The sequence below is a fragment of the Trichoderma camerunense genome (assembly GCF_050948025.1).
Source record: "Trichoderma camerunense strain CBS 138272 chromosome Unknown V8C40scaffold_3, whole genome shotgun sequence".
NCBI lineage: Eukaryota > Fungi > Ascomycota > Sordariomycetes > Hypocreales > Hypocreaceae > Trichoderma > Trichoderma camerunense.
In genome coordinates, this window is record NW_028145367.1 from 946,797 (window position 1) to 958,160 (window position 11,364).

At 50.9% G+C, this 11,364-nt stretch overlaps 2 protein-coding genes across 2 annotated transcripts; both read left to right on the forward strand.

Moving 5' to 3' along the window:
• Nucleotides 1-4,312: 4,312 nt before the first annotated feature.
• Nucleotides 4,313-8,012, forward strand: V8C40DRAFT_140159 (uncharacterized protein). The gene is made up of 2 exons (XM_083211188.1): nt 4,313-5,786; nt 5,869-8,012. Exons 1-2 carry the CDS (start codon nt 4,623-4,625, stop codon nt 7,897-7,899), a joined length of 3,195 nt encoding a protein of 1,064 aa, XP_083076972.1. The 5' UTR covers nt 4,313-4,622; the 3' UTR covers nt 7,900-8,012.
• Nucleotides 8,013-9,263: 1,251 nt separating this feature from the next.
• On the forward strand, nt 9,264-11,364 carry V8C40DRAFT_284352 (Alpha/Beta hydrolase protein). The gene has a single exon (XM_083222142.1). It carries the CDS (start codon nt 9,319-9,321, stop codon nt 11,017-11,019), a length of 1,701 nt encoding a protein of 566 aa, XP_083076973.1. The 5' UTR covers nt 9,264-9,318; the 3' UTR covers nt 11,020-11,364.

Consider the following 11,364-nt stretch of genomic DNA (forward strand, 5'->3'; position numbering starts at 1 on the left):
GTCTTCAGCATACGTCGCGAGCTGCGTCAGTTTGTGTGAGTCAGGAGCTATTGGGCTTAAATTACTGGATCTCACATGACCAGTGATTTGTGAACATGTTTACCTGAGGAGCAGGTCTGGTTCATAACAGCCATACAGAGTAGACTATCAGAAGTATCTGATGGAAGCTTTTCGTGTCGCGATGGCTATGCTACAAGTCCTACACGCACAGTACGGTACAGCTGCCAGGGTACATCATGGCATCAGCAAGCTGTGGAGAAGTGTGCTGCAAGGATACATTTCAATGTTTAGAATAGCTCCAGTCCTGCGCGTAAGAGTTAGTCGCTCGGGTCATCCAGCATTCCATGGACGGAAGCAGAGGTCGGTAATCTAACCCAAAAAACAAAGAGCGTTTCGAACGCCCGTTATTCGTGATCCTACCAGTACTTACTTGCGTGTAAGCAGAGACGGTGGTGTAGGGCCAATAGAGGGCTGGTGCACACAAAAGGGCTCATCGCAATCTCATTGCGCCGATCTCTGCACACCAAATTAGCATGTTGCTAGTTGTAACACGGCGTGCAGATTAAGGTTATGTCTGGAAACTGGTATGCACGGTGCCATTGTTAATACACACTGTTGTATCATACCATTGGAGGCCATTAGACAGAATTGAGGCTCCCGGGACAGGTAACATCGTGTCTGCCATCATTTCCGATGTGAATCTATCTTAAACAACGTGGAAGAAAGGGGGTCCTGAGACGTATTTGGTTATAGAGTGTAGCCAGTTCCAGGGTGCAAATAAGCTACCGAGCTAGGAGCTCATAAATTACCCAAGATCAAGGGGGTGAAACGTGTTCCCCAGGCGAGCATGCGAAACAACGCCCGTCCCGCTTGACTTCTGTATCTTGTCTTGAAGGGTGAAAAATCATCCAACACTCACACAATGTGGTCATCGGAATCTTTGCTACTAAACCAGCTATGGCCTAGGTAAGTAGTTGACGAGCATCAAATCTGAGGCATTCCGAGCTTCAGGATCATGCCGATCAGGTGAAAACCACATGGTTTTGACAGATGCATGGCAAGATGGGCAGCTAAGCACCGCCTAGCAAGTAGCTAAGCGAAAACCCCATCTTGCTCTCCAGAAAACGAAGCGAGAAAAAGAAAAATGGTTGCAGATTGTGGTTCCCTTTGATAGTGGGCCAGACCCGACAAATCTGATACTCATATGAAGCAGTTGATATGGGGTTTCGTCCTGGTGCCACTTCACCCACATGCTACGTATCCCGACGAATCTGTCTACCAAAACCAAGATATAGGGTAAAAGCAGTGGTGATAAGACATGAGAGAGTAGAAAAAGTTTTTCTGTGGGTTAGATGACAGCTAGAGGCGTGCATAACACATTGATCCCCGTCCATAATATCGCACGAGGCGCTAAAACATTGTCAACCATACATCGCTTACTAGCATGTAAAAGCATGAAACATGACTTCAAGAGGTAACGCAAAGCTTTCATTCTACATTATGGGCCGTTGTCTAGTACTAGCAATGCATGTCGGAGATTCTGCCGAGTCGGAAAGAGTCAATAAATCATGATTTTTCTCATGCTGGTCGACAATCAAACGGGCGTGACGCCATGTGCGTTCGGTTAAAAGTCTCCGCAAGGGGCCTCGACATATTTGAAGTTTGATAAGAAACTTGCCCCTGAAAACAACCTGAGGTGGCTTAAAACTTCTAGTTGCAGACAAGTTCATTCCCGTTTACGCTCCGTATATAGTGTAATACCATTGGACAACGTTGTCAAGAGGGTGGCTTGAGTGGCTTATACCAGGCGCTGATTGTGAATTACCAACCGGACCGGAAGCTCCCAACATGGACGAGATACCTCATGAGATGAAGCAGAAGCAAACATTACGAACCATTGCTCCACTTCAAAGGCCCGTCCTGTTAGTAGAAGCAAACCAACGAGAGGATTCTCCGGATGACATTCCATCATCCCTGGTTGGAAAGTATTACTCCGTACGTGTTACAGATAAGGTAAAGAGCGCACAGGCGATCGGATCGGTCCAGATTGACATCGAGGAAAAAGCAATTCTACACCGTAACCTAGGGAGGATTTTGTTTGCTTTTTTTTTCTTTTTTTTTTCCGGTGCGCGACGAACAACAGACGAGCTAAGCAAACGTCCCGTACCCTTTTCAAATTCGACAATTTCATCTCACCCAATCTAGAACGGAGATTCGCTTGGCGCTTTGCAATCAACAGGACATTTCATTGTCCGCAAAAATGTCCAATACTCCGTGTGCGTAAATGAAAAACTTACAAGAAGAGGCTTAGTTCAACTGAGAACCCTCGCAAGGCCTGATACCCAAACGTTGGTTGATATGAACCCCCCCCCCCCCCCCCCTTATAGCCAAGGCAGTTTTGTTTGATATGGCGCGGGAGTCCAGGGGTCCCACACCCGGGCCCTCACAGCCGGTACTTCGTATGAGGTACTCTTCTAGGCCGAGCTGAAACGTATTGCAATCTGCCGAGTTGAGAAGAGGGCCGTGGCCGTACATCCGCTTTTGACATTGCCGGCAAGGCGAGGCTGTCACTGCAATGGAGCTTCGTAAGTGACTTTGGATACTTTGAGATTTCAAAATGCCCGAGGCGGACTAGCGGCATTTCCCGCACGGGGACGATCCACCGCAATAAATGACCCCATGCGCAGTATGTCGCGAATTTCAAGCGGCTCGCTTCAGGGCACAGATTTTGTCATGGAGACATGTTATTGTTTATGTTTGTACAGATACGATTCTGGAAGTCAAAGTCAGGCAAGGGCTTAGAGAATGGAAAAGAAGAAGAAGAAGAAGCTGTGACTGCTAGTACCTTCGTAGGGCTGTAGACAAGGAATAGCTGCTTTGGGAGACAATTGATATGGACCTTCCATGTGACCTAGCCTAGGCACAGTCGGGCTTTCGCATACCTGGACACCCGCTGGTCAATAAAGCCTCAATATCTCATCTCAATATCAAATTAAATTAACCTGATCATATAAGCGAGCCTGAACATCTTCTCTTCCATCAGGTACTGTTGGTGGCGCGGAGTTGTAAGTCCAAATGTCAGTGCCTCCAGCTCTCCCGAGAGTTAAGATTGGGTACCCAAGCTAGAAGGCACCAGACCCTGTCCAAGCATCATCGAGAACAAGAGGGCACTAACGGTTGGAACTACAGTCTCCATCCAATCCCATATTATCCCGGAACCTTGATTGATTCGCGAACCGCCCGTCGTCCCGAACGCAAGCTCTTAATGCTGCCTGCCCGCCTTGACGTCGAGTGTGGGAATCGGCCGGACGGGAGGGCGAAGGAAAGGCACGAGTCGAATCTCACATCATGGCATGTTCCCATGATCACCGCCGTGGAACCAGATTTGCTGCTTCCGTCTCCATCCTCGTGCATGTGCCGTCATCTAAGAGGTTGGGAAGCAATCCTCATGCATGCAGTGGCCAGGCCAGCACAGCAAATGCCCCACGACCCCAAGCCAGCAGCCGAATCACCCAGCAGTCTTTGACATGCATACTGCAAGGTTGTGATGTGCTTGTGCCCTTCCAACACATGTAGTTAGCACCAAGTAAAAGTACGCACTAGTAGCAGCAGATTTCCGCAGCTGTATGTTATGTATGATGCTCATTGCTGCCGTTGCATCGCGCTCTCTTGTCATGATGCTTGTATGGCGGTATTAGTGAGTGGTATTAGTGGCCGCCCAGCATCATATCGCGCGTATTCTACGTGCCAAACCCACATCACAGGCCATGCCACGCATCCCCCCATGGCAGCCCATTTCCAGTCCTTCAATGTCCAGTCTTTTTCTGCCAGGGGGAATCAATGCTTGCCTAGCCTATTTCATGCTGCATGCTGGGCTGCCGTTGAAAGTCCAGGGCTGCTACGGAGCCCCCTCGCGTTCCCCTCCCTTCAGAACGCTCACCGTGATTCCAACTCTTCCATTCTCTATTTCCACCCGCCCAGAAGCTTTTGCTCGCGCCTAGCTGAGCTCCTGTGTGCTTCCGTCCTCCCGTTCACCGTATATTCGTTGACACCGGCTTTGCGCTGTTTCGTTTCCGGGCATTTTTATACCTTGATACGGCCGCTTTTGCGCTCTTCTCCGCGGCTTGGGCGCCTGCTCAGCTCGCTTCTTTTTTTTCCTGTCTCGCGATTGAGACGGACCCCTGCACAGCGGCCATGCTATGAAAGCAAGGGGCGCCTATTTCCAAGTCTACGAGTACCAGACACACACTCGACCGTCGGCCGTAGGCACCGTGGCCGCCCGAAGGCTCCCGCAAGAAGCGCCCAATTCTTATTGAATTCTCAAGGGAGTGCTGCCGCCACGGCGAGACACCTGAAGCCCAGATCAGATCTGATACCTGAGATTAAGATCGCGCCGCTCAACGCCTTGGAACCCGACGCCGCCCAGTACAGACAACCCTGCTCTGAATACGGGCCATCTTTTTTTCCCTCGTCGTTTCTTTTTTTTCTTTCCTTTTTCCACCGTTTGCTTATTCCCCCTTCGCTGTGGCTGATGAGCGACGCGGTGCCCGGAGGTCCATGTACAGTACACGCTGCTAGTACCACCCAACGCTGTACTGTCCAGTACCTGTCCAGTACCCAATATGACGGAGACTGCTAGCTTCACAGCGGCTCGTTACGCCAGTTCCACAGCCGCCAGCCTCCCAGGCAAAACACTCGCAGCGCCTCCCGCCTCCATCACCGGCCCCTCGTCGAACCTGCATTCGCATCGCCAGAACCACAATTCGTCCAAGCTGCCGTCCTTTCGCTTTGCTGACATCAAGAACGCTCCCGCTGCCGCGAGTCCCCAGTCCGCCAAGCAGCCGCTCTCGCTGTCCCCCCGACGCCTCACAGCCCCTGTTGGCTCGATCGATTCGCAGCTCGAACGACGAGACTCCAAGACGCGATCCGACGCCGCGACAAAGGTTCTGACGCCTTCCGCCTCTGCGCGCAATCGCCAGTCGCTGCCCGCGTCCATCAAGACTTCGGAAACGGTCGTGTCGCCGCCGCGCCCGAATCTGCGCCCTCGAGCCTCGTACCAGATTAAGCCCTCAATCATCGAGCAGGAACGGAGAGTCAGGCGCCCCGTGTCGTTTCCCGACGGCCTCGCTGAAGAAGCTGCACAGTCGATAAAGGCCTCCGGTGTCGCGCGCTCCTCTTCTGTGAAGCAGAGCGCTCGCCGTTTGCCGGCATCCCGCAGCTCAAACGCCAACGGCAGAGTGACGCCCGACGGCCCGCGAACGTCACTCAGCGCTCGCCGTTCTGCCATCGAAGAAGCAGTCTCTCCCACCTCTCGAGTTGTCCCGGAGCCAAAACCAGGCATCAAGGTACGGGCTCGGACTCTGCCGGATCTGCCATCCTACAAACCGCCGTCCTCGTCGGGTCCTTCAGATGAAAACCAGGACCAGTCGCTGCAGCGCCCACCTGTCTCTTATAAGCCGCCGGTAAACGGCGCCACTGCCGGCCAGCCTACAGCTTCAACCGCTGTTCGCGTTCCGCCCATTCGAGCTTTCCGATCTTCGGGCTCTCGCAAGAGCTCGGTGGACGACGAGATGAACTACAACTCTCGTTCCTACGACGTGGAAGATCGTTACATCGATTCAACCGACGACCACACTCTCCGCGCCCTCGATGGCGACTTTTTTGATCAGAGGAGCCCTCCCAGGCACGGCGGCGATGATACGGGTGACGTTTTCTTAAAAATTGCCTCTGAGGAGGCAGCGCGCAATGCGAAGGCCGATAGTGTCAATGACAGCAAAAGTACTTCGGTAAGTAATGGTATAGGAAGGGGGAAAATATGAACAGAAACTCTTGTCTTGAATACCTGGGGATCTAATTCGTTTTTATTAGCAGTATCAAGTCAATCGCACTTCGCAGCGGCGCCCACTTTCTCAAAACGTCTCTTCTTATTACCCCATGTCCCCTCCCTCAGTAAACCGCAGGCTTTCTGACCAACAAGATCAAAACCGAAGCCGCTCAGTTAGATACGAAGATGAGCTGACAAGCGAAATCGCGCGAACCACCAGCGCCTACCGCAGCCAGCTGCTCAGAGACAAAGCCGCATCCTCTCGTCCCGCCGAAGACACCTCTTCAAGATCAAATGGCTCAGGTCTACGACCCTCACTCATGACTCCCCGAACTGCAAGCCTCCAAGACCAAGCTGCGGAATCTTCCTATAGCCGAAGACGGTCATCGGTGGACGCCCCGGCCTCTAGCTCGGCGCGCTCATCTTCCCACAAGGCTACTGTGCTGGTTCAAACTCAGAACAAAACTTACAATCCATCACCTCTTACGCGTTCTTTCGAGATAGAAGAGGACGACGACGATGACGATGACCCCGAAGCTGGCAACGCTGAGGGAACGGAATCGACTACATCTACCAATGCGCCATCGACTGTTTGGGACGAGCTGGACGAGCTGAAATCGCGAATCCATCGTCTGGAGTTGACAGGGAAACTACCGCCTACTTCCGCAGCTGCGTTAATCAAAGCATCGGAAGAGAGACCGCCAACAGCAACGACAACCGTCACGACCATGTCGCTATCCCCCAAGAAATCGGCAGCTGGGCAGCAGACAGATGCTGGTAGCAGTACGTCGTCACAACGAGAGGCACACTCGAATCTGCACTCGGCTCTCACCAAGATCAAGACGGTGCTCAGCCCAGAAGTGTATCGCGCGCTTGAAACCGCAGCGAATGATGCCCTCGCGTTGTCGTCCATGATGGGTACGCCTGGCCAGCCTGGCCCTATATCAGGTTCTGCCAGCGTAGTCGGCGGTATTAGCGGTGGTCCTGCAATTACGGATCGTCAGCTCCGCCGTAGGACAGACAGCGTCTGCCGCAGCCTAACTGAGCTTTGCATCGCTCTTGGTGAGGGTACTGCCCCTCGGCCTGCACCGGCAATAATTCCGCAAGTCGTGACGACACAGATTAGCCCGAACCAGAACCACAATGCTCATCTAGAGCCACCTAGAACCCCAACCATGATGAACAGCAAGACTTATTCGGTTTCTCGCCGCTCCAGCGTCGCGCCGCCTGAGCAAGCCACCCAAATCATCACTAGCCCTAGAGCCATGTCCAAGTTTGAGGAGCGAAGGAACATGATTTTGAACGGCAGTCTTGTCACTAGCCCCCGGAATTCAGCTTCCACTCCGACAACCCCCAACGAATCCATTGCTCGCAGAGCGTCACTTATCGTATCACGTGCTCGCAGAGCAGTAACAGAGGAGCCGGAGGATGGTAGGCGCTCTTCTGCGCTTTTGAATCGACGGGCGGCCGGTGAGGAATCTGACGATGGTGGCCGGAGAACTTCTGCGCTTTTGCATCGAAGGGCGGCTGGTGAGGAATCCGACGATGGTGGTCGGAGAACTTCATTCCTTGTCCGTAACCGTCGAGGAACCGTCGGCGAAGAAGACGAGGGATCCAGATTCCGAGCTCCCTCCCGGGCCATCACCGAAGTGAGTGGCGGGTCTAGAGGGGCTGCGAAAGAATACCTACGTGTCTCCGAACGTGCTTCTGCACGTGTCTCCGAAGCCCCAAGTCCCGTACCGGAAGCCGACACACCACAGCCGCCCTCAGCCCTCAGCCGACGACGATTCATATCCTCGAACACGCAGCCTTCTCGCTTGACCGTTCCGACTACTTCTAGCACACCCTCGACCAGAAAGTTTCTAGAGAGGTCACTACCAGACACTGAGAGCGGCTCTGAGAGACCTGCCGAGAGCCGGCTTTCACGACATCTATCGGTTCAACATAACTCAGACCGCACCTCCACCTATCAATCATTACAGAATCGAACTAGCAGCCTGCAAATTCGTCGAGCAAATCGGGATAGCATGGCTATCCCGGCCTCTTCGACCACAGCCACAAACGGCTTGAGATGACCTTAGACGACAACAAACACGTTTAGATTCATGATCTGTACCATACATAATCCATTTTTCTTTTAACAAAACTCATCTGCGAGCGTTTTATTTTTACTTATTTTTATTTTTCTCTGTCTTTTTTTGTTCACTCACTCACTCACTCTCTCCTACTGTGTCTCACTGTGTGCCTCTCATTCTCTCATATCTTGTCACTCTCTCATATTTCCTTTATTGTTCCAATCATCAATCAGCATACATGCCACACCATTTCCTTCTAGAACAACTGGCTTGACGACCTAACGACGGACGGCCTGCTCGACTTCCTTCACGGAGCCAAATTCTCTTTGTTTTCCATTCTGATCTTTTTCCATTCGAAACATGTGTATTACCTGGTCTTGTTTTTTTATTGAGCATACAAAAAGCTTTTGTTTCTTTTCTTGCGGGGCGGTCGGTGGGCTGTGGCCTCGACCACACAAATATTTTTTTTCCAGGCGAAGAGAGGAGTTTGATTGATTGATTGATTTTTTTTATTAAACAGTTTTTACTTTTATTCTAAAGTAGTGGATTGGTTGAAAGGCAGGCCGTGAAGTCTTATTGGGAAAAGGGGGCGGGCGCAGAGTTACAATACCTCCTTTTTTTGCCTTTTTTGTGTTGTGTGTTTTACCTTGGTTCGTTTTTTTTTTTTTCGGGAGCGAGCAAAATATAGCATCAATGTGTGTGCAAATTTCTTAATAAGAATTGGTTTTATCTACATGCGAACCATCATGATTTTCGTGTTCGTGGTTTCCTTTTGGAACCTGTGATATATTGGAATAGCTGGATAGCTGTGGTCATTAATTGACATGTCGTACGGCCTTTAGGATCATATTAGTCTTGATAGACTTAAAGGGCTAGTAAAAAATAGTCTTTATTACTACTTCAATATGGAGTTGGACTCAAAACTGGCTTGAGGTAGTCAGTATGTACGGAGTACGGAGTACGACGGCCATTATCTCATAGTAATGTCTGAGATGCCAGCCGCCTGGAGACATGTCTCATCTCAATAGTAATAGCCGCGGACATATCATATCATAGATCCCTACTTGTCTCATTGGTAATCTCCGAGCTAGTATTCGGCAGAGCAAGTTAAGTCTTGATCCATATACTTCATGGACGGCTGGGATGCGGTCATATGATGCGTGATTGCCAGGGAAGAGCTTGGCCAAGACAATAAGCCAAGACAAATCTTAGTATTGACCGCTTTGATGAAGGCGCAATCTGGCACAGCTGGCTTCGAATTCACGTAAGTGAACCTCACGGCTTTGACTATATAAGACGGACTCTCTGCCCTCTAGGCAGTCAAAAAACTTCTACCTCTATAGAGCGTACAGTTCTGCTGTTAAGACCAAGATACACGAAAGGTTTTCTCAGTCTTTGTTCTTTTATTCTCTAATAAATATGAAAAAAGCTATTACTTGGGTGACTTTGGCCTTAGGCTTGCTGCCAATCTCTGTGGCAGCTCAAGGCCAAGTAAACGTCACCATTCCCTCCGGTAACATTTTCGGAAGCTCAGTTGACGATGTCGAGATCTTCAGTGGCATTCCTTTTGCCGAACCGCCACTTGGTGAGTTGCGGTTCAAGCCGCCTCAAACTCTGTCGAAGCACCTCGGAGATTTCGACGCCACGAAGAAGGCCAAGCTGTGCTCTCAGGGACCCACTGCCTCGTCCAACTTGCGAGCGGCACCTCTTGTCCTAGAAGCTGAGAGGGAGTCGTTTGGTAACCCAGTGCCCCCGGAGAACGAATCAGAGGATTGCTTGACCGTCACTATTCATCGACCCGCCGGCACCGAAGCTGGGGATAACCTGCCGGTGCTGTTCTACATATTCGGAGGAGGCTTCGTGATTGGGGGCACATCAGTGTCAATCAACAATCCCACCGTGTTTGTTCAAACCGGCATCGATCTCGGAAAGCCTTTCATCTTTGCAGCTGCCAACTATCGCGTTGGAGGCTGGGGCTTCATGCCGGGCGCTGAAATCTTGCGTGATGGAAGCGCCAATGCTGGTCTTCTCGATCAGCGCAAGGGTCTTGAATGGGTAGCTGACAATATTGCTGCCTTTGGCGGCGATCCCTCCAAGGTGACTATTTGGGGACAATCCTCTGGCTCAATCTCCGTGTTTGACCAGCTTGTTCTCTACGACGGCGACAACACTTACAACGGCAACCCTCTCTTCCGCGCCGCAATCATGAACTCTGGATCCGTCACTCCTGTTGATCCCGTGGATTCGGCCAAGCCCCAGGCGCTGTATGATCACGTTGTCAGGGAGGCCAATTGTGAAGGCGACGATTCTTTAGGCTGTCTTAGGGGACTGCCGAACCAAGATTTCGCTGCGGCGGCTAATAAGATTCCCGGCCTGATATCGTACGAGTCCTTGGCTCTGTCATATCTCCCTAGGCCAGACGGCACGGTCTTGACGGCGAGTCCTCATGTCCTGGCCCGAGAAGGCAAATTCCCTGCGGTACCGATGATTTTCGGCACGCAGGAAGACGAGGGAACTTTATTCAGCCTCTTACAGGGGGATATGGGCACCACAGACATCATTACCGACTATCTTGACAGTCTCTATTTCCCCAATGCCGATCGGAGTTTGGTCAAGTCGTTTGTTGAGACTTACAGCGAACGACTTGAAGACGGAAGCCCTTATCGCACAGGCAACTTTGAGGACTGGTTCTACTACCCAGGCAAAAAGAGAATCGCCTCTATCCTGGGCGACATCGTCTTCACTTTGGTTCGTCGCTGGACGCTGGAGACCATTGCCGAAGTCTCCCCCGAGACGGCCCTTTGGTCGTCGTTTGCTTCGTACGACTATAAGCCTTTGGATTATCTTGGTCTTGGGACTAGACATGGGTCAGATACCGGCGTCTTTTTCACAAAAAATAACAGTTACTTTCCCTCAATTACCGGCCGGACGTATTACATCAACTTCGTGTACAACGGGGATCCCAATGAGGGGCTTGATGTGAATGTCACTTGGCCAGGGTGGAAAGAAGACAGGCAGCTTCTGTGGTACAATGCGACGGAGAATGGGTATTTAGCTGATGATTTCAGGAACGGCAGCTACAACTTTATCAAAGAACACATTGATTCGCTCATCTTCTAGAGCTTGTGTTCTAAAGAATATGGGAAATACTACCTATTGCCAGCACCCCAGCGGCTGTGTGAGGTTCGCGTGTTGGAACAGGATGCCAATGAAAAGCTGCTTTATTTTACTGGCTTAATTACATGTACTCACCGCCCTTAATGTAGCTTTGAATTTGAGACATGGGATGCTTGCAGGTATTTCCCATGAATACAACGTCAGGCATGAAACTACATAAACATATCTTGCTGGGATAGATTTTATAATCAACAGTGTGATGCCTTGACATAACAGTACACAAAATATAAGATTATGTTAACAGATACATGCAGCCAGCCAATAATGAGGCTATGCTGTGTTGATGAG